The sequence below is a fragment of the Antennarius striatus genome, chromosome 10, assembly GCF_040054535.1.
Source record: "Antennarius striatus isolate MH-2024 chromosome 10, ASM4005453v1, whole genome shotgun sequence".
NCBI lineage: Eukaryota > Metazoa > Chordata > Actinopteri > Lophiiformes > Antennariidae > Antennarius > Antennarius striatus.
Window position 1 is genome coordinate 17,382,652 of NC_090785.1, and position 23,953 is coordinate 17,406,604.

At 41.8% G+C, this 23,953-nt stretch overlaps 1 protein-coding gene across 5 annotated transcripts in view; it reads right to left on the reverse strand.

Annotated features, from left to right (window-relative positions):
* Positions 1-23,697, reverse strand: part of LOC137602442 (spermatogenesis-associated protein 13-like) — a 48,713-nt gene extending 25,016 nt beyond the window's left edge. For 3 of the 5 annotated variants that reach the window (XM_068325155.1, XM_068325152.1, XM_068325156.1), the window contains exons 1-5: positions 23,454-23,697; positions 20,684-22,360; positions 19,231-19,605; positions 18,358-18,484; positions 18,155-18,258 (exon numbers count right to left, since the gene is read on the reverse strand). In XM_068325155.1, the coding sequence (XP_068181256.1) occupies positions 18,155-18,258; positions 18,358-18,484; positions 19,231-19,605; positions 20,684-22,276 (2,199 nt within the window). In that variant the 5' untranslated portion in view covers positions 22,277-22,360; positions 23,454-23,697. The remainder of the gene's footprint in view (positions 1-18,154; positions 18,259-18,357; positions 18,485-19,230; positions 19,606-20,683; positions 22,361-23,453) is intronic. The other 2 variants (XM_068325154.1, XM_068325157.1) reach the window with 2 other exon arrangements.
* Positions 23,698-23,953: the final 256 nt, after the last annotated feature.

Below are 23,953 nucleotides of genomic sequence, written 5' to 3' on the forward strand. Positions count from 1 at the left end.
ACATGGAGGAGAAGAGGGAGAGACCGACGTAGGAGGGGGGACATGTTTATATGCAGGGTATACTGTATGAATTTCCAGTCACCACAGGAAAGGTACAAGCATCACAGATCTGCATCTGCACATCTACAACCATCACCAGACAACACTAGCTATCACAAACGGTGAGAAGACATAATGAACGATTGGGGAGGGGGGCAGGGTAACAGAAATACATTATGTTGTACCAACGTCATTCATTTCAACGCGTAGCCGTGATGGAGCGCCGGGTGTCCCCGCTCTCGACCAACGCGCACTGCCTTTCTCTCCTCTCCAGTGTGAATGTGTGGTGCGCTTCGAACCGGGCCCCAAGCGATCCATTAACGTGTACCGAGGATGAACATCAAGAGCACGTTCACAAGCACCAGAACCGCGATCACCGTAAACACCGCGCAAGTCTGGACATCCAAGGCCATGGCGCAGCAATGCGGGCCGCTGCTCAGATGCGCTCTTTGTGACGGGTGGTACTCAGCTCTCCTGTCAAACCACGTAGCCTCAAACAGCAACCGAGAAATCCACCATTACAGTTAGGCAAGAAATGGAAGGGGAAAAAAAAAAAAAAAAAAAAAGCTCCTATGACTCTTCACATTACGCGATGTAATTCATAAAGGCACGGGAGTAGATGCATCATCCTCACCATCATCATCGTCATCAGTCTGCACCGCTATTTCTTCTCACTAGTCAACACCTGCCGGTGTTTCGCCTCTTCCCCTAAAAACCGACCGACTCTCAGGCCAATTAATTCTCAAAGCAAACGAACGAGAGGGGAAGGGAGGCTGGTGACGGGCTGTTCGCAGCTGCCGAGCTGCCCTCCGGTGCGCGCGGACCGCAGAGAGACGCGCTGTGAGGCGGAGAGGCGGTCCGGTATTAATACCGATCAGCGCTCCTCTGCTAGAGACTACCGGCATCAACCATCACCTACAGTCGGGGGAGGGGCACATCCAGCCCCCCTCGCTAACTACATCGACCAGAGAGGCCAGAATCATAACCCCGTCCACGCCCCCCACCCCTTCTAAAATATCCCCGTGTCCTGGTGAGTTCTCATTTCTCATTAAGAGCTTGTGAAGAAAGAGGAGGAATTACTGAGGCACGTTCCTCAAACTGACCACTTTTATCATGTCAGCCTCTTCCACACTTTGTCTGGGGCCACCGATCATGATGGTCATCTGAACAGCCCCATCTCCACTCTGAAACCCCCACCAACTCTTTAAATCATCCATGGCCCTTCAAAAGCACTCTGTCCACATATTGAAAATGCTTAGTTCAAATCTCTCAGATGGATTTTTGTAAATCGTTACATTTACAAAAATATATTTTAGAGTATATGCTTCTATACAAAATTGTTGAGCTGGTAGAATGACGCGCACACCCCTAACCTGATTAGAAAGATGTTATCTTCTCCATTTACAAAATAAATGAATGGATAAATAAATGATGAACTTTACAGTGACCCAGTCACTGCATTTCTGCCAGCTTCATAGGGTGTGGCTGATCCACCACTAGGAACAAAAACAATGAGGACGTGACATTATTGTTAGGGAAACTGAAATAACCTCAAATTAATTTTTCTTAAATAATAATATAAAAATAAACAAAAATAATTATAGTTTCTTTAGAAAAAATGAAAAATAAATAATAATGTCCAAATATTCAATGTACTTGTACATTATATAGAAATATTTTATTAAAAATCTTGCCCACTTAAGTATGACACTGTTCAAACGCACTCTTTCTTTTGGAATTTTCCACTCAAGAACAGATGTCAAACAATGAAAAACAAATGGTTATCATATAGAGTGGCAATGTTTCAAGTGAAATTACTGTTAGCAAAATTGTAAAGATGCAGTACAGCTAACACTTGAACATTCTACACTAAGAACAAGAACCATTCTACTTTAATAAATTTGAACATAATGTATTAACACCAATGTCCATTCTACGTTAAAAACACTGGACATTGTACATTAAAATCAGTAACCATGCTATGATAAGAACACTTAACAGTCTGCTTTAAGAACAATGAATGTTTGGCATGAGAAAAAATAATAATTCTACATTAAGAACAATAATGATCCTAAGTTGAGAACACTGAACATTTACATTTTTCAATTTATTCATTTTCTGATCTGCTTCTTCCGCCTTTAGTGGGTCACGGGGGTTGTTGGAGCCCATCGAAGCTGACTTGGAGGCGAGAGACAGGAGACAATCCGGGTGCAACTGCAGTGAATTATGGAACCACACAAATGATAAACAACCACTCATACAAATACTCAGACGGACAATTTGGAACAGTGAATTCACCATGTTTTTTGAGGTGGGAGGAAGCCACAGAACCCGTAGAGAACATACGAACTCTGCACAGAAAGGCTCAAACCCAGAACCGTCTAGCTTTGAGGTTAATAATTGCCCTGATCATTAACATTAAGAAAAAAAACATTCTATGGTTAAGAACACCAAACAGTCTACTTTAAGATAACTGTCTACAGTAAGAACAATAGCAAATCCATTTCAAGAACCTTGAACATGCTATATTAAGACCAATACTCATTCTACAAGAAGAACACTAAACAGTGCACTGTACTTCAACAAGAAGAATCATTCTGTGTTAAGAACACAAATCATTCAACATTAAAACAATAACAATTCTATGTTAGGAACACTGAACTTTCCATGTTAACAACGCTGAACACTCCATGTTAAGAACACTGAACCTTCTACAATAATTTCTATTCTATAAAAAATGTCTTGTTCAGTCTGTCCAGATGCCTGAAAAGCAGTTTAGCCAACTTAGAACTATCCTGACCAACTCTTACTGACAGATAAGAAAATTATTGTTCTGAGGGAGCTGATATTTTATTAGTTTAAAAATTTGTAAGAGTTAAAAGCAAAGGGGTAAGTGTTCAACTTTGCTCTCTAGTTCTTTCATTCCTCTATCTGTAGGCCCTTTGATGATCACAACATCTCACCCAGTGAAAGCTGGGACAGTTCCCCGTGATGCTACAAAAGAATGAGAGGTAACAGTAAATGAGTAGAAGTATGCCCAACTGTTTTTCATCCTCACTGATTTAAATTAATATAACATATTTCTAGAGTTCCATTGTTACAACATCAGTTGATATCTTTGAAGCTTGGACTGTGCTAAAATCTGTAGATTAATATTAGCTCCATTTCAAGTCAAAATTTCTTTTCGAATGACTGTCAGGAAAAAAGCTACAAAACAAGAGAGCCAAATGTGGTGGTGCGGACCCTGCTCCAAGGGCAGTAATGGTTATGCAGGATCATCAGGGGCAAGAAACCATGGTTTGAACTACCAGGGGCACAGACCTAAGCCTGTGCTAAAGGAGGTCTGACCCATTAGTAATCTTACGTTAGCATCTGGCGCTCTTAGCTAAAATATAGTCTTAGTCATAGTCAACTTATTGTCAAATGTACCATATATGCACAACATACAGCGCAGATGAAATTACAGTCCTCTCAGACCCACAGGCAGTAAAAAAAACAAGAACCGCTCTAGGGGGAGAGAGGAGTCGCTGCGTGTGCACGCGCCACCATCCTATCCTATCCCAAGTAGGTTTGTTGCAGTGAAACCCAACAGAACCCAACAGGATATAAATTAAACAACCACCAGTATAGCATTTCTTGGAGCTCCGGTTCTGAGATGAAAATATATAATTAAAAGACATTGCCAAAATAAATAGGGATGGGAAGGCTGTCTGTGAAAATACCCTCATCTTAATAATCACCGAGGATATTTTATCAGACCTATTAAAATCCCCTCAGAGTCACGGAGAACTTAAATCTGTTTTTACAGTCTGAGTGGGGTAATCAGTGTAACCCACTGTCAAAAATCATTATAGCTCCTTTTTAATTCAATATGATAACAATGTTAAGAGTTAATTACACTCAACATATTGTAACAAGATGAGGATCAAGTGGACCTAAGGCATTTAGTGGATATTTTAATAATAAATTTCAATTCATATTAATGCAAAGATTCATGCACTACAACTTGGATTGATGTGGAGCAAATATTTTCTGCTTTGAGAGTGCACTAACCACATTACAGCCACTGACAAGCGACTGAACAAGCAACCTGTTTAACCTCAACCTTCACCTGCAGAGCTGCACAGTGTCCCGCAGATTACACTGTTGTTTAAGAGACAACAACCACATGCCAGGTTAAGTGTGTGGGAGCAAAGCAGCACAAACTGGAGCCCAGAAAACACACGCTCATTAAATAAACTTTGTTCCCCTTCCACAAGTATTTTATATTGAAGAAACACCAAAAGCCTATGACTGAATGGTTGAGGGAAACACAACTTAGATACAATCTGTCTGAACAGTCAGTTTCATAATAACAGTGATCCATTCCTGAAGCTAATTTATTAAATATGGTGACTATAACATTTTCAATGGCATACAGCTAAATAATCACAATTCTATTATGGTTTGCTTTCTGCAAAAGATATCAGCCATAATAGGCTGATAACTTTTGATAAAAATAAGCATGTTTTCAACAAACCAGAGATACCAGAGAATATGGTTGTCTTTAAACACTGTTCTGAGAACTCTCTGAGCCTGTTTGGGCACATTGTCTCACAGAACCAGTGTTGGAATATCTATGCTAACTGTAACTGATATCCCCATAAAGGAGCAAGATACAGCCATTTCAAAGACATTTTTTTTTAACAAAAGAGGTCTTTGGTATTCAAAAAAAAAATTTTCTGCAAGGCCTGGCTATGTCTGTTTGGACACAAGGGCTGCAAATTCCATCTGATATGCCTGAGAATGCATATCATAATTCTGGATTTACATAAACCGCAATATCTAAGGAAAAAATTATATTACGTACACATGTCCATCCCAGCCTGCAGTATTTCTCCTTCAAACTGGTCTCTCATTATTTACAAATCATAAAATGTACAAAATACGATCAAAAATAAATTAATACTGGGGAATCAATTCAGTTCAGTCTCCAAACTCCCAAACCATCCAACAACTAGTCAACTATGTAACAAATGCAGACAGGGAAAAAATCCTCCTCAAACTACGCTTTGTCCTCACTGCAGCTGAGAGCTTTAGGGTGGATCAAAAGACCTCAGAATAATTTTAAAAGGATAACACCAAAGAAGTGCACTATATCAGTATTTTTAAAGCCATAAATAATTTCCAGGGCACTTTCTGCACATACATGGTGATAAAAGCAATGATTCCTGAAAGCCAGCTTTCAGTGAGTTGCAGAGAGATGTATGAGGCATCACAGCTGAGATATGACAACCATCCTCAAACAAGGTTTTTTCTGCACTATGCTTGTGTGTGCATGTGTGTGCACAACACAGAGTGTGCAGATTACATAAGCCTGCCCTACCTCTGTGGGCTCCCTCTCCAATCTCCCTGACATTTAGACAACAAAGGTCACATTTGAAAGTCTAAATCTGCACAGACACCAATGCTAATATACTCATACATATACAAAAGAGAGTGTGAGATTGTAAAAATTGAACAATATCACCTGCAGCAGCGAAGTGAATTTAAAATAACAATATTAGGTACCGGTACATGCACCATGTGACAAAACTGTTTATCATATATTAATTTCTCTGTATCTATTATTGAGAGTGTAATAACTTTTAGTCAGCATATCTAAAATGTGTTGCTTCATAGCAAGACATTCCTCAGTTTCAATCAACCTGAGGATTTTCCTGTTTGCATGTTCTCTCCATGTCTGAGTAGATTCCCTCAGGATTCTCTGGTTTACTCCTCAGAAATAAGTGGAAACAGCAAGTGTCACCAGCCAAAATGGCCATGAATCTGACATGGTTGGTTGACATGTTGGCCAGAATGAAAATGGAAAGATATGAAATTAATGTTAAAATCCTCAAATCATCATATTTAGAAATGTGATTATCAACATCTGAAATGGGAGATGACACTATTCACATGTTGCAATTACATCAAGATTTTATAATAATTATTTTAGCTAATATAAATTAATGAATTATTGAAGCACTAATCTTACTTATGCATTGAAATTGAACTGAATATCAAAAGTGTTTGAAAGTAAGATGTTAGTTATGAATACTTGCTGAACTAAGTGACTCAAATTCAGTTACAGTATTTTTAATTGAAATGAGCTATTGCAATTTTGCGAGTGAAAATAGGTTAAGTAAAAAAGGGGAACATGTTTGTTTCTGTTTTGGGAGTTGACATACCATAATTATGACATAAAGTGGATCAAAAGAGTCGTAACAGTCACAGTAAACAGGCATGATCTCACTCATCACCCTTGAGAAATTGATCTGGATCTCTTCCAGAAAACCCACTGCTCATTTCCCACTTGATTTGACAGTCTATTATATTTACTTCTAAGAGCTGGTACTGTGAATTATTTCAAAAGGAAGTTGCGCTTCTTCATTGCTACAGTATTACTGTCACGCACCCATGTTCCAGACTTTACTGTATTGTTTTACTTTTGTGCATTTGATCAACTATGCAGTCTTCGTTCTATGTTAGGTCCCAGAGCTGCTCACATTGCTCCTTCCTCAAAAGGCATTTGCTGCATATGACCTAATGCAAGGGTGCAGGAGTGCACATAAGGATGGTTGACATTCGATCAGGCACTCCTTCCGGCTCTGATTGGTGGTTTGGATACAGGAAGAATAGATTCCAGCCAATGGAATTAGGAGCGATAGACAGGGTTAAACAGTCCAATGTTCAGATTTTCTGTCTCATGTACTATTGTGAGGACACAGTGACACTTGAAGACAATATGACAAAAACTCGTTATCTATTCCACCTTCAAATGTATTTAATGTAATCCATTCTTTTCTGTACGTTTTCTTTGAAGTACTTCAGAAAATCTTGCTCTGAATAATACCCAAACATTTCAGTAATAGCCTTCAAATCAGTCTGTGGTCAGTAGGCATTTGGCTAGTTGAAGGCAAAGCCCACCACGCCCATTTCTCGTTCAGTCTGCTCCAATTCTTTTGTTCTCCTCCCATGCCCACAACAACCACATTAACTTCCTGCTTCCTCCCAGGCCTCCAGCCACAAAGTGGCCTAAAAATAAAAAAACTGGACTTTTCCTGAACACACTTTTGCGCCATTGTTCATACATCAGCTGTTTATTCATTCAGCTCAATTTAGCTGCTAATGTAAAAGCTAGACAGTGGGCTGCAGCGCTGCTAATTTTAAAAATAGTAAGATAAAGATGAAAGAGTAGAAGTTAACATTGAAGACATAAAAAGTGAAAAGATTCCTAGACATAGCTGTGTCAGTAGAACTTTGAACCCTCTAAATCTTTCATACCATACAGTAGCAAAAAATGAATTATAGTTTAAATATAGGGCAATCTGTGTGTACTGGAGATTGTAGAATGACAGAAATGACTGCCTGTGACTGTATTATTGAAGTCAATCCCTACGGAGAGTGCATAATATTGGGAGTTACAGCAGAGAAAATAGAGAACATGAAGTCTTCACATAAACAATGTGAAAAGTTAGAGTAGTCTTCAAGAAAGTCTCCTGTGGAATAAAAATTGGCTTCAGAAGACAAGCTGGGGGAGAGAAACAAAAAGTACAAAACAAATGCCTCACCTTTTTTCTCCAACTCTGTGATGAAAAGTCTTAACAATGCCATTTAAGACTGCATTTCTAGAACTATATTTTGTTTGTTACGGGAAAGTAGGTTAACTGGGGGATTAAAGGCTCAAAGTCTACAATATTCCAGCTCAAACTGTGCTGTGCATGTCTAGTTTTAATCCAAACCTTCAATGTTTGCAATCAGATATTATTCATTTAAACTGCAAAAAGCAAAGTGTAAAGCAGAAATATTATTTAAAGTAATATTATATATTCAACCTTCTCTTGGTTGGACAGATGCTGTGACTTCCTGGAGCCTATGCAGGTTGCCTAGCAATGTCAACACCTTCATCCAACCAAGAAATATGAGTAATATGAGTTATAACAAGACACATAACATGCAAAGTCTTTGACCCCGATAGCCAGTATTTACCACAACAAACTTAATTTCATTAGTATGTTTTTATACATTTTATAAATTCTTTTGCACACTGACTCCATTACACTTCCATTAACATATGTCTTTTACTCATGTAAAGTGTAGGAAATGACTTAAATTTCAGAACACATCAGAACGGAAATCTCTATAGCTCTCCACTCTTTGCTGAAGATGAGGTGAGTGAAATGTCTGCAAAATGTTCCCACAGAAGAGAAAGAGTGACAGTAACGTAGCTTTTCATAGACTGCAACAAAAAGGAAGCATTAAGGAACACTGTTGATAATATAGACTATTATATATTGATGTGTCTCACCATTGGCGCTAGTTAGTACTTACATAAATTTCAAAGACTGGACATTTGAGAGGTCATATGAGGAATACATTGCCTGTGCTAGTATTTGATTACCTAATCCAGGACTGCTTCACTGCCTTCCTGCTGCATTGACTGTTAGTGCTGAACATACAGCACTGTATTTACTCATGTCAATACTCAGATCATTTCACCTACCTGCAGATTAAAACATTGGGACCCAAGAGAAGCAGTAACATTTCATCCTCACAGTGTTTTCAAGATATTGTATTAGCATGGAATGTTTGATAAATATTTGTACTCTGTGTCTTTGGGAGCAAAGTATTAAGATTTTAACATTCTAACATTCCTTTTGCAATATCAGCAGTGAAACACTGGTTAGGAATAAAAAGCATTTTCACTTACTCTGATCAACAATCATGCTCACAATTTGTCAAAGAAAACAAAGTTATTGGTCTCCACGTGTCCTCTGAGCTAAAATGGTTTAACATTCGCATTGCTTCCACACCTTGAAAGTTCAAACGCAGAACCTTCGATTGAAATGCAAAACTCTGCAGTGAAATGATATCAGGCTGGGCATTACAATTTGACTAATGCCTGATGAAGATCTTTGTCATTTGGAAAAGCCTCCATGAATGAGCTTTTCCACAGCTTTAGTGCAGTAAAATATGTTGATCTTTCAAAATTTTGGTATTCTGTTTTTAGAAGAGCCTTAGATTCTCTCTCTCTCTCCCTCTCTCTGATCATATCGAATGCACCGCCATACTTCAGCGACGAGCTCCTGGAGAAGGAGATGTCGCGTCATGTTCGGCTCCTGAGTCCTATCAATAAGTTCCCAGTCGGCAATACCACACAGGCATGTTATGACTTCCGGGTGCAATGATCCCTAATCGGTTCGATGAAGAGCTGAATTTCATGCTCACGTTTGAAATTGATCACTATGACTACACGGTTTATGTCACCAGTGAGGGCATGATATGTTTCAAGTGTGGATGGGAGGGACATCTCATGTGTAACTATCGAATGGGAGAGGATGAGCGCTGGCTTCCGGCTGCCACGGGGCAGGTGACTGGCGGCGGGAGTAGTTGCAGCTACTTATGCAGCTGTGGCAGCGTCCGGCGCTGCGGCCTGGGCTACGGGGCCTTGTGGGTTTCCGAATCCTTTTCTCGCTGAGTTGCCAACTGCCAACCCGGAACTGTAGAATAACACGAAGGATACTGGTGACAATGCAAAAGTGAAACAACTGGGGCCGCAATCCCCATGGTGTCTTCCAGTACTACGGTCCTGATTTCACAGTTGCAGCCTTGTGAGTTTCCAACTCCACCCCACGCGGAATCACCGGGCATCAACCCAGATGTCACAGGTGACAGCGCAAAGGTTATACAGTCGCCGGACATCAACCAGGAGCCACAGAATAAAACGGAGGCTGAGGGGGCCGAATAGACAGTCGCCAGGATGGTTAAACAGTCCATGGCCTCCAACCCGGAGCCACAGAATAACAAGGAGGCTGAGGGGGCCAGAGAGACAGACGCCAGGATGGTTAAACAGTCACCAGCCACCAACCGTGAGCCACAGAATAGCCAGAAGGGCACGTATAACAGCACAAAGGATGGACAAAGTGATCTGATGAAGCTTGAAGGGGCCAGAGAGACAGCCGCCAGTGTGGTAGAGTCTCTGCTAGAGAAGGACGAGGAAGATGATGATATTGTGATAGACAAGGAATTATTAAAAAACGCTCTTAAAAGGAAAAAAAATGAGACAAGAACAAATAAAGCGAAGAAAATTGCTAAAGAAACACCTGAGAGACCTGCTAATACAAGAAGCTCTAAGAACAAAAATGACAACAACTGAGTCCTATCGGCAATACCACTCAGGCATGTTACTCCTTCCAGAGACAAGTTACAATGATCCCTAATCGGTTCGATGAAGAGCTGAATTTCACACTCACGTTTACAACTTGTGACTGCACGGTTTATGTCACCAGTGAGGGAATGAAATGTTTCAAGTGCGGATGGGAGGGATATCTCATTCGTAACTGCCCGAAGGGTGAGGATGAGTGCTGGCTGTCGCCTGCCGTGGGGCAGGCAGCTGTGCCCGTGGGGGGTCCGGCGGCGGGAGCCGCGGAGCAGGTAGTTGCAGCTACTTACGCTGCTGTGGCAGTTAATGCGCAAAAATGAAATTCCACGATATGGCAACAAACTACGATATAGCACTTCCGGATGCCGTCAGCCAATAGAATGCGCGTACGGTATCATGTGACTACCTACTAAAAGTCCGCAATGAGGTGAAGCCATGCATGTTTGATATGCACATGTGCGAGGGATTATTGTATACAGTGCACTGTCGTTACTCGCAGCTAATGCATTCCAGGAACCACACACGAATAATACATGAGTAATTTAAACGTTTATGACCCTCCCCATACTGATATTAAACCATCTTCTATCTGTATTACCTTTTCTCACACTTTTATCAACTGTTTAAAGTACTTTTGTGTCTCATGGAAGTGCATTGCGTTCCAAGGCTCACAGAATATAGCACACTTCCGGATGCCGTCAGCCAATAGAATGCATGCACGGTATCACGTGACTACCTACTAAAAATCCGCGATGAGATGAAGTTGCGAGTGTTGATGCGGGAATGCACGAGTGCGCACTGCATATTTTTGGTGCAGTACCTGTGCGCTACAGAGGTTACACATGTTGTCCAACTCCTTCAGTGTCAAGAGTGTGTCTCCTGGAGATTCCAGGAGACAGGTAGTTTCTCCAGGAGAGCTGAACAGGGCCATAGAAGGTCCTTAAACCCTCAGCAGGATGGGTATCTGCTCCTTTGTGCAAGAAGGAACAGGATGAGTACTGCCAGAGCCCAAAATGACCTCCAGCAGGCCACTGGTGTGAATGTTTCTGACCAAACAATCAGAAACACGCTCCATGAGGGTAGCCTGAGGGCCCGACGTCCTGTAGTGGGTCCTGTGCTCACTGCCCAGCCCTGTAGAGCTTGACTGTGGCATTTGCCATAGAACACCAGAATTGTTAACTACGCCACTGGTGCTCAGTGCTCTTCACCCATGAGAGCAGGTTCAACCTGAGTACATGTGACAGACATGAAAGGGTCTGGAGATTCCATGGAGAACGTTATGCTGCCTGCAATATCATTCAGCATGACCGGTTTGGTGGTGGGTCACTGATGTTCTGGGGAGGCATATCTCTGGCAGGACGCACAGACCTCTACAGGTTAGATAATGGCACTCTGACTGCTATAAGGTAACGGGATGAAATCCTTGGGCCCATTGCCAGAACATACACTGGTGCAGTGGTACCTGGGTTCCGACAGGAACTACAGGACGTCAGGCCCTCAGGCTACCCTCATTGAGCCTGTTTCTCCTGGTCCATGACAATGCCCGACCTCATGTGGCTAGAGTATGCAGGAAGTTCCTGGAGGATGAAGGAATTGATACCATTGACAGGCCCCCACGTTCACCTGACCTAAAGCCATTGTCCAGGAGCTCAGTGATTCCCTGGTCCAAATCTGGGAGGAGATCCCCTCGGGACACCATCCGTCGTCTCATTAGGATCATGCCCCAACGTTGTCAGGCATGCGTACAAGCATGTGGGGGCCACACAAGCTACTGATAATCATTGTGAGTTGCTACAATTACATTTTGGAAAAATGGACCACTTTTGGGCATCATTTTTTGACTTTCATTTTTGGGGTGTCTTTGATTCCCCCTCTATAGGTTGATCATTTTCATTTCTATCAAATTATGTGGCATCATTTTGTTACTAATGCATCACCTACTTATTACCCTCTAATTTTTTTGAGCAGTGTATATATATGTATATACATACTGTACAGTATATCAAAGAATCTTATATGCTTCACCTGATATAGTGCAGAAACATTAACTAACATCTTTCCATTTAAAATATATGATTGCACACAGACATGGTGCACTTAAGAGGCTCATACACACAAATACTCACACACACAACAGGTCAGGGGAATGGTTTTCAGTGCCTGGAGAAAAGATAGTGAGTAGAGGGAGAATCAAGGTAAGGGAGGAGAAGGAAAAACAGCTGGGGAGAAAAAAATCTGTTTAAAGAAGAAAACAGAGATGGAAATGAGTTTTCAGCTTGGGAAGGGAGGCAGAGGGAGAGGAGGAAGAGAATCAAGTACAATGAGGGAGGGGTTGCATTATATGTGAATGTGATGGAGGGCTTTCTGTGATGTCATGGTGTATGTATTATAGCAGGGAGTCAGTGAGGTCAGATGTAAAGTTAAGCTAAATAATATACACAAGAAGTGGCAGCTGCCAGAAAAATCTAGCCCATGTTCCACAGAGGCCTGCAGGATACATTCTAACTAGCAGAACACTGCACAGGCAATTGGCTTCTGTCTCATTACTTTAGGGCAGACACAAAGTGACCAGAGCTGGAGCTGTTTATTTTGTTCAAGGTGTACACACTCAATTAATGTATATTTACATCACAGCAGAAGTTTTAACATTTGCTAAAAATAAAAAAAAAACAGGGATTGGAGATTTATTACTGTCTTTTTTATAAAATAAAAACAAAAAGACAAATAAAAAAATAAATGGTGAGGATACTCAAATGATTCTATTAATTGAACAAGAGAAACATTTATAAACTCCAGTACAGATAGAGCAGCATGAACATTCAAAGTTGAATCACAATTCACCAATGAACAGAGGAGCCAGAGCTGCACGCTGATGTCACACCAATGGCAGGATGCTGCACCCGGGTAGAGCCACGGGACGCAGAGAGGTACAGTACATTGTAGACTTGTGGATATGTATTAATCTCATACAGATTTCCACAAACCACAGGCTACAAACAAGTTTCAAAAGTACCAAAGTGTAAAACGATGTGCCATCTGGTATTGACAATGAAGAGCAGTTATCAGTTAATGACATCATTCTTAGCAACTAATCAAGCCTGTATTATTATATGTAGCTCACTTGGAGGATTGCTAAAATCTACTCAAACAGGAAACAAGACCAAAACCATCTTTTGCAACAGTTCGACGTGGCAGTGCTGGTGTGTGGCAGGGAGAGGCCAAGCTGGTGGGTGGAGACACGGCTCCACACCTGAAGCTCATCCACACCCCCGTTCTGATCGTGCACACCTGAACATTATTTGGTGTTACTGTCCTTGAGGCTTTTTAAGCCAGGGGTTTTGTCACAGCCGGTGCTGGTTTGTTTTTCCGAAGTTTGGTCCTGTAAGTCTGTTTTGTTTTTCTGCCTTGGTCTGCCTGAGTCTGGTTTGCATCTTGCCCGTGTAGTTGTTTGTTTTTGATTAAAGGTATGGACAAAACTGGTCTCTTTGGTGTTCTGCATTTGGGTCCAAACCCCTACCCCCGTGACATCTTTAGATGTGAAGTACTGTAAATGTTCTTGATGATAGCAAACACCTGAATATTCTATGTTGGTCGTTTCTGTCCTTCCATCAAATCAAGTGTGAGCTTTTAAATGCTGATATAACAAATATAGCCATAAAACATTAAAATAATTAGAGATAAATGAGCTGTGTAGACAGCGTATGCACCATTTGGACTCAAGATAATGCATGTGGGGTAGCATAGTTGTTGTCGAGACTTTTGGCTTTATGAAACTTTTACATCATAGGATTTTTTCCCTCAAAACCAGACATATGCAGTACAAGCAGACACATGCCCTTGCATTCTGCATGAACAAAAATTCTGGATGTTGCAAAAAATATAGCAAATTAAACATATACAGCATGGTGGTGTAGTGGATAGCAGTGTCGCCGCGGTTACGAGTTTGAGTCCCGCTCTGTGCGGAGTTTGCATGTTCTCTCCGTGTCTGCGTGGGTTCTCTCCAGGTTCTCCGGCTTCCTCCCACCTTCAAAAACATGCGCTTCAGGTTAATTGGCCGTTCCAAATTGACTTTAGGTGTGAGTGTGTGCATGCGTGTTTGTCTGTGTCTGTGTGGCTCCGCATTGCACTGGTGTTGCGCCCGGAGTTTCCCCTGCCTCACGCCCTCAGCTGGGATAGGCTCCAGCCCCTCGCGATCCACCACAGTGGATGAAGCGGTTGACGATGAATGAATGAATATGCAAATTTATATTGAAATGTACTTTTCTGACAATTTTTTTAAAAGGTCCACTAACAATTTAAATTATTTCATCATTCAGGCTTTACGGGGATATTAATATTCTGTTAATTATACAACTTGCTAATTAACAGAATTAAACCTTCAATTAAGTCATTGATGGCTCACAATGAATGAGCATAGCGTTTCTGTATTCTTTCCTATTTGAATATATTGTGTCCTCCTGATCCCCATGTTTTATGAACATATTTACATAAAGAGCATGCGGTCACAAGTGATCACTCAAGGTGTCTGCGGAGACGTATTATTAATGCCATGAACTGTCCAGTTACACGAGGCTCAGTCTGGATGGATGATAATTCCATGTATGAACACGCTCATCCTGTGGCTCTTCAGCTCTAAGGTAGAGCTGTCCAATAATAAGGGATTATCATATTACCAAAGACAAGGTGGCATTCCTATGTGTTGACTTCAGACCAGAAAATGTCTTTACCCAAATATACACCTGTCAAAGAGCCATGAAAATAAATATAGTATTATACAAACGGCAGAAACCAATGACTATGGGTAAAATCACCCAAGCAGCTTGGGAAAACCGATGCTGGATAACAAGCACTAGAGTGCCTTTGGCTTGTTATCCAGCAATGACTTTAGTCTCATAACTAAAGTATGTCGTGACATTACTAAAGCAAACTCTCAATATATACCAAAGGAAGCAGAATAAAATGATTAAAATAAAAATATTGACCCTGAGAGTTTTACACCAAAATGTACACCAAAAAAAAGTCCTGAACAAATCTGTACATGACAGTAAAGCGTGATCTGGCAATACACAGATGTGAAGATACTGTCATACAGGATACACCAGGGAGATTTAAGACACATAACTGTTCCTCCTTTTGTAGGGAGCAAAGTAAACCCTCTCAACAGTTACATAAGACAAAGGGCCCAGAGCTTAGCTGTGTTGCTTAGCTGTGTTGCTAACACACATAAAATCAAAAACACACCACATAAGCATGCAGTGTTTTCATACAGCTACAACACATTCTGTGGAAGAAACAGCCTAAGGAGGCTTAGACACAACACCTGCTCAGATTCAATGGCTCTACTATTAATCAGAGCACACTGCATCCTGCAAAACTGTATTAGCTGGTGGCTGCAGTAGGTCACAGCAGATGTGTGCCTGTACATTGGCAAGGAAACAATGCTGAATAAACACCAATAAAAAGATTCTGGGTTGCCTGTGGCTCAGAGTTCGGACTTGACACACATGCAGCTATTTTCAGGATGACCTTTTCCCATGGTTTGTCTCACAGCTCTATTAAGTTAAGTCCAAGTTAAAGCAAATATCGCACACAGACTGAGTGATATATCAGACACATCACTAGCTAGTGCTATCCATTCCTTACCAATCGAGGTTGTCGCTGCAATGACTCATATGTCCAGACAGATGAATTCAAAAAAACTTCAGTAGAGCATGTGAAGTGTTTACATGTGTGTATGGTGAAGAGGGTGTATAACAGAGAGCGGATCAATAACAAGAAACAATGAGCATGTAGATAAATTCCCATTTCGGCTGATAGTTCCTAAATGTAAATTTAAGTTTCAACAATTCGTCCTTACTGCCCTATTTTCCCAACAAGCCTCTGTCTGCTGACTCATGGATTCATAATAAATAGATGGGATTGCATAATATGCTTTTGACCAGATATGGTTAGCTGAAACTTAATCATATAAGATGTCTGCTGAAATTCTTAATCTGTGTGAAGTCCTTAATAAGACAGGTCCACTTTGTGATAAGCACAGCTTCAAGCGCAGCATTAGTAACACACATGATACTGTCCTCTCATTTGCATGGAAAGTAACAAAGACTGACACTGCTAAATACTTTTTAAGAGGAGAGAAGAGGAAGAGGAAGAGGAGAGAGGAGAGGAGAGGGGAGGGGAGGGGAGGGGAGGCGAGGCGAGGCGAGGGGAGGGGAGGGTAGGGGAGGGGAGGGGAGGGGAGGAGAGGAGAGGAGAGGAGAGGAGAGGAGAGGAGAGGAGAGGAGAGGAGAGGAGAGGAGAGGAGAGGAGAGAGGAAACTGGGGGAGAAATCCATTTAAATGAAAAGGAGAAGAGAGGCGTCAGCATTAGCAACTAATCCACTGCAGTGAGAATGTTTTCTCTAGCCTGTAGGTTCCAGTAGTCAAGCTAACAGGAAGATTGTAAAACAAACTGCACTGAAACACAAAGATCAGACACAATCCTAACATGAGATCTGTAGCACGTAAACAAAGCAGGATTTACATGGAAAGACAGTAATGCAGTTTTATTGTTCAATCATCATACATCCACATGATGATCAGCTATGTTGCCATGTTGTATAATAATGTGCGTACAGTATTTATATGCACCATGTATGCATCTGAGAGTCAGGATGTAGTCGCAATTCACAACCTTCGAGTGGCAATATAGATTAACTTCCTGGGTAATGTAAACACACAAGACATTTCAAGTGATGTGAGTCCACGTTCGACACCAGGGTCACAACACAAAAGTACACTTACAAAGGGTGCATCTTTCTTCCCGTCTTGGTTTTTCTCCCACCCCTTTTTCTCTCTCTCACCCACACACTTTCTCTATTTAGCTTACCCTTAAAAAGGAAGCCTAAAGATAGAAGCAAGGAGATGAACAGGAGCCAGCGAGTGTCATGGCAACAACGTGCAATAGCTCACAAACACTATTTAGAGGAAAAGAAAGATATAATCAATGCCTAAATGCAGTAGTATTACCCCATCAAAGACACAGTTCGTTAGATTTCAGTGTAAATAAGTCCCAGGACTGAAAGTCCTAATTTCACAGTTAGACATGGAGTAGACACCATATCCAATATAACCAAAATGAACAATTTATTGAACTATAAATGTTGTGGCTAATCCTCCCTGACTCCTTGTAAATAATTTAAATTAAAGTCTATTGCAGTGAAGCTGAGCTCATTACGCTCACGAAAAAAACACGTTTATATTTTTTTAATGTGACGTGTTTTCAAACAGCATTTTGAAAGAATAAAAATGAAAGAGTTGAAGGAACTTGAATGGAGGACACTGCACATGTTAAATTCAGTATGATCACATGATAACATAATTAGTGTTAAATATGCGATGGTGGATGTATGCATGTTGGACGCAGCCTCAGAAATGGTCACTACCCCATCAGGAAACTGCTTCTCCTTCCAATAGAATCCCCCTGAGGCCACTCACACATCAAAGCACTGATTCTAAAATGCCTGAGTTTTCTTCCTGTGTAGTATTACTCTGATGTATTCTGAAGCTTATTTTACACAACTGACAAAGACACATTACAATCCTCATCGATTGCAGCACACCAGTTATATGAGAAAGCCTTAATGGCATTCCTTTACGACTGTGATATTCTACTCCTTTGTCAGCTTCCAGTCTCGACAGACTGCAAAACATCTGAAAGGCAAGCGCCCAACACCAGATGAGTAACAGATTAAGAGTATTGGATGACATTATTCTACATGATCACCACCTTGTCATGGATCAGTTCCTTCACTACACTATGAAACACTGACCATACAGTATAACACGTATTGTGGTTTTTATATATCTGTACATAGAGAGGTTTCATAAATCACTCACAAAGCTTTGAAAGATGACTAAAGGTGATGCTTTTATTTCTGTGTGTTTGACTCACAACATTGACTTGCAGTGGTTCTGAACCAGGCCTTAACAGCCTCTTTCTTCGGCAGCTGCCGGAGTCTCCAGACCTCAGACGCACTGAAGATGACTGACCCATGTCTGGAAGACAAACACATACACAGGCACAAGAAAATCAAACTGACAAGATACATATCAATCAACACTCTGCATATTGCTGCAAAATAAAAATAAAAGTACCTGACTGAGGCAGGAGTAGTGCCAAGGCGGTGAGAGTGTTGGGGGGTAGCGGCAGAGATCGACAGCGTTGGAGAGATATCCTGAGTGGGGGCTCCAGGGGTGACACACCCAGGGGTCGAGACAAGGCCTACAGGGTACTCAGTAGTTAGGGCAACTATTATATTCCATACAGAGTAACCTTTATGAACACACTCACACAACCAAGTTTGAAAACACACATTTCTCTGTCCTTCGTACACAAAAAAAATCTTCCTCACTGCCTTGTCCCCCTTTTTGACAGAAAAGTTCACATTCAGCAAGACTATTCTGGTGCAGTGGCTAGTGTTCACAACCATGAGAGATGATACATCATGCCAAGCGGCCGGTTAAAATGAACTGACTTTGAGTTAGGGCAACGAAAGGTAGAGCTTATGGAAGCAATGAGGCAGAAAATTGACCACAGAGAAAGACTGAGGGCAAGGGAGAGAGAAAGAAGCCGCAAAGAAAGAAGCAGAAAGGAAGGCCAGGAGGGAGAAAAAGAGAAAGAGAGGGAAGTGAAAGCAGTATCCAGAAATACAGGCCTGTATAAATGGGTCAGCACGTACATGCATTGTTGCAGCTAACAGTGAATGGTGTATAAATACTGGGTTAGTACTAGGCTGCTCTTCAATTTTTGTAGTGTATGTTTGATTCATTATGGGCTTTGGCTATATTTAAAAGGTACTCGTTGAAGACTCACATGAGGCTGCACCCTCTTACCATATTTTCTTCAGCATCAGGATAATAACTCATTATAATATTTACATAATATATAGATTTTTATGAGGCTGCTTAACCAATGTGCTTTCTGCAAAACCGTGCACAAATGCCTGTGTTTGTCATTTGACATCTTACTCTGTGGTGCACCTCCGGGGACTGCATCTCCTTAGTAACACTGGTCTCTATGAAGGAGCAAGGCCTGGAGCGGGCAGCCATCCGTCTTTGCCCTGGAGAATGTTGCATGAGGGGAGCAGGCCTTGGTCTCCGTCGGCATAGTGAGCCAACTTCACTATAATGGCTGTAGAAATCTCGGTCAGGGTTGGGTCTCCACAGGTCCAGTACAGCTGAGGCTGGTCGAGGACGAGGGCGCGTGGGCTTGTTAGGTACAAAGGTCTTCTCTGTGCTAGAGTGGGGCACGGCCGAGCCCGGCTGTCGTACACTGCAGCCTGTCTGGCTGGCAATCTGCTCACACAGCTGTGATTGGCACAAATACTCAGCAGTTTGGCCCGGCTAAAGGTTAAACAATACATTTATTGTGCAGGGAATTGGGAAGAATGTTGCTATAAAATCAAAAAACATCAATGATATACAGTAGCTCAATAATATATCTCATATGCTATTGAAAAAAAATCAATACATGGGCACATGTTCCCAATTCCCAATTCAAGAGTGACCTGTAAATGCAGTTAAATTTCAGAGAAATAATAGCAAAAAATGTAATAGACAAGTAAATTGAATTTATAAATAGCTGATAAAAAGGTGCAATTCTGAGATGATTATACCTCGAAAATTTTAGCACAACAACAGATTAACACACTTGCCAAAATACAGGGATCCATATAGCCCTTGTCATTGAAGAATAAACCATTATGAAAGTGTGCTGAGTACTGAGATGTCAAATCTCATTTTATCATTATGAGTTGGGGCTAACATGTCCTGACTCGCTGATGTGACTAGGAGTGAGATGACTAATGCCTCCACTGGAGTGAGAAGGGAAGGGTGCCGTCATGAAGCTGAAACGTCACACAGCTCCAGGACTGCAGCAGTCACACACTGCCAGCTTGATAGGAAATAGGGTTTCCTTGCACACTATTTCTTTCCTGGCTCAGGACAAACTCCTCCATGATGATGCTGTCCACCACTATTATTACTGACTGTTTCCTCCTCTCTCCAACAGATGGGGCAAAAGGACAACTGTAGAGTAGGTGCCCATATCATGTCCTCACAGGGGGGTGATGTCAATGTTTTGTTCCTCACTGAGAGCTAATGAACCACACCTAGGATACCTATGATCCAGTTCTGGTTCTATTTATATTATGGTCTGCTGTTCATGAATTCAAAAAGTAAAAGAAAAGCTATAGTTAACAATTAAATAAATTCTATTTTGAGCAGTGATTAGATGATGCATGCCTTTGGTAATGTTAATGATGTGTAAAAAGAATGCAATGGAATGTGGTTATGGCATGGATGCATGACAAATAACACCTGATTGTGGTTAAGCATCACAAATTACTCGCATAATTTACAAAATAATTTTGAACCCAGTGGTTGCTTGAATACAGTTTATTACGTATTTAAATTTACATACCTTAAATATTTCCTCTGTGGAATCTGACTCTGGTACACCATTGGTTGGGCTCTCTTTATCACCTTGTTGTGATTGGACATTCACTTCCTGTTTGTGGTGGGAGTCAGGTGGAGCATCACTGGAATCCTGCTCATTTCCTGTCTGTTTTTCTTTTTCCTCCTGGCAGACACAGTTCAATGGCTCCTTGTTGAACCCTGCTTCTCCTTTTGACTCCGTTTTTGGTATATCGGGAATGTGTTTCTCCACAAAGGCTGATGACGTGTGATTTGTCTCTCTGTCTGTATGTTTTTCTGTGCCGTCAGAGCTTTTATAGCCATTGACAGCTTGCAATGTCCTACATACATTTGGGTCCACCTTAGGGGACCGTTCACCTGTAACAGGCGCGGCAACCTCATTCTCTAAGCTATTTGAGTGTGATGATTCAGCAGTCTCTGGTAATGATGGAATAGTCAGGGACTTTGAAAGTCCATCAATGTGGAGTGTCAGGGATACACTGTGGATGTTGTCCACTGAGCACTGAGGAGCCCCAGGGGAGTTCATGTGAGTCCTTTCTCCCTCTGGAGGAGAAAAGGAGTGTGATGTTGTTCGCCATTTTCTCGCTGTCTCTGCTACACTGTTAAAAAACTTGAAAAGCCCACCGAAGTGTCCCTTATTGTTCGATTGTTTTTGAAGTGGTGGCTGAAAGTCTTTCACACTCTCAAATTCCACAGAACCATAGTCAGAGTCCATGGTTTTGTCCAAAGAGTGGGGCTCAGAGTCAAAACTCCTTTCTGAGAAGACATGATTGGATCTCCCTAAAAGCGAAATCCTTCTCAGGTAACTCCACACATCTTTGCGCCTCCTTCCTCTAACGTGGTGGGTACATGGGCTACCTTTAATGCTCAGTTCTTCATAGCCTGAAACCGTTTTGTTGCAGTTAGTTGAACTGTTCTGGATTCTTTTAGTATAGCAAACTCTTTCTGGTGTTTTAAAACCATTCTGAGTCACAGCTTCTGCTGTTCCAATAGGCTGATGGCTGTCTACAGGAGCCGTGAGGTCAATGTTTTCGAAAGAGCAGTCAAATTCCGCTGTGTAGCCAGCATAAGAATGCCTCTTGCCACGATGTTTAAGTGTGCCCCTGCTGGCCTGCTGAGGAGTGCCAATGTCGCGGCAGAAAGATTCCTCATTTTCCAAGGAACTACTGAATTTGGCAGAGGAAAATTTCCCAGTCTTCCCTCTGAACACTGAAGGAGACTTAAGCTTCTTGAAGGAGCGAACTTTGTCGGCAAATGAGAGTTTAGGGATGGATGCCTCTCCAGGCAGGATCATAGAGTGGGGTCTGCGCTCTAGCTCCGTGACAGCTCTCTTTCGGTTCAAGATCTTCCAGATGCCCCCAGTGGCACGGAGCCTCCGGTTGACCTCCTGTCTGTCCTTGACAGGGGTCAGAGGAGAGGCAGCCTGGGTTTCTCCCAGCCCCTCTGCAGGCCCTGGCCCAGTTTCTTGAATACAAACACTGCTGGTCTCATTTTCTAAATCCAGGGACACATTAAAAACTCGGTTGACAAACCCATTAGGGGTGATGCTCTCTGGGGCAGGGCTGTCTGTCTGCTCCATCCTCTCTCATTCTACAGTGTCAGCTATCAGCTCCAATGTACATCATGTCTCAGGGCTCTCACTCTCTCTCACTCTCTGGAGTACCTGCAGGGAAAAACATTTTTATTCAGGGGTATGACATTAAACTGACATCCAGTCTTTTGAAGTCATGCCTATTCTGTCTTAACCTGCTCAGACTGCCTTTAGATGCACACGATAAACATATCATATCTACCATTCTCAGTGGAGGGTCACGTATATTTTTCTCGACACAACAAGATTTAGTGGTGATAAATATGTAATGCTTGTTAAGCCCTAAAACACAGTGAAAGCCTTAGAGATCTCATTTTGTGATCAGAAGACCGGAGTGTTCGTACCATCCGTAACAAACACAACCAGCCCTCATATCTGGTCCACATTTTCCAAAGTAATTATTTGAGACACGGTCCCCATCCACCGTTTAAACCAGGAGGCTGTGTTGTCATAGAAACACATGTCTGGTTATTTCAGGCCTGTTGAAACAGTGACATCACCAGAGCTCAGATAGACTCGTTCTGAGGAGGAGGAGGAGGAGGGGGAGGAGGAGGAAGATGATGATGCTGGGCTACAGCTACACTAACCACGTTAATAATCCCTTTAATGTAATCAGAGCTGTCAGTATTACAAGTTTTTCTTTGATTATCACCAATGACGTTTCATTTTAGATTCCCCTTTTTTGCAGAAAGTCACACATTCAATTACAAAGTTTTTCACTGATAAGCTATTAAATAATTTTACGTTCAAATATTAAAGGAGAGAAGTTAACGTACTGACGGCAGCTGACAAACAGCCTCCAAACACCCTAAAAAGGCATTTAATTTTACGTTTAAATATCAAATGCCTTTTAAACGCACTCGACTATTAATACCGAGTCATTTTTATGGTTTAAAGCCTAAATAACACAATCAAAGCAACTATTTTGCTTCTATTATGTGTTTTTGGTCCCGGTTGACTCTAACAGCTAGCTTAACGTTTATGTCGTCATTAAAACTGACAGGAACGTTAATTTGACTAATTCGGGTTAGCTAGCGCTTCCTTCAAGACTTCCTTTCGAGTTCAAACTCCTCTCAAAAACTTTTGGAACTTCAAATTTCTCTAAAAGCGAAACATAGGAACCAGGTCAATCTCCTAAAAGTTGAATTAAGGAGTTATAACTCACCAGAAAACATCATCGGTTACAAGAGCATCGTCGTCGCTGTTCGCTCCAAGTGAACGGAAGCGCAGCCTTTTAACCGGCTTGAACGTCTCCGGAGGACTTCTGCCGGGCTGGACTCACATCCCGGAGTTAAACAAGTTCTGATGGGAGCGGGTCCCGCTGCCAAAGTGTGCCGGTTATCACCAAACAGAGAGAAACTCCCCGACTTAACGACAGACCGGTGAACTCTTGCCCTGCGCGCTCCTGCAGACGCCGACGCTCTGATGGTGATAAAGCTCGTGCGGACGGAGACGCTCGCTCGCGCGCGCACACACGCGCCCCGCATACACACACACACAAACACACACACACAAACACACACACACACACACACACACACACACACACGTTCGTAAAATCACTGTTAATTCAAGTTGTAGTCACATACATTAGCCTTTAATAGCTATACAAGATCTGCATTAATGTTGTTTATGGTTTTTAATTCTTTTTTTATGCCTCATTTC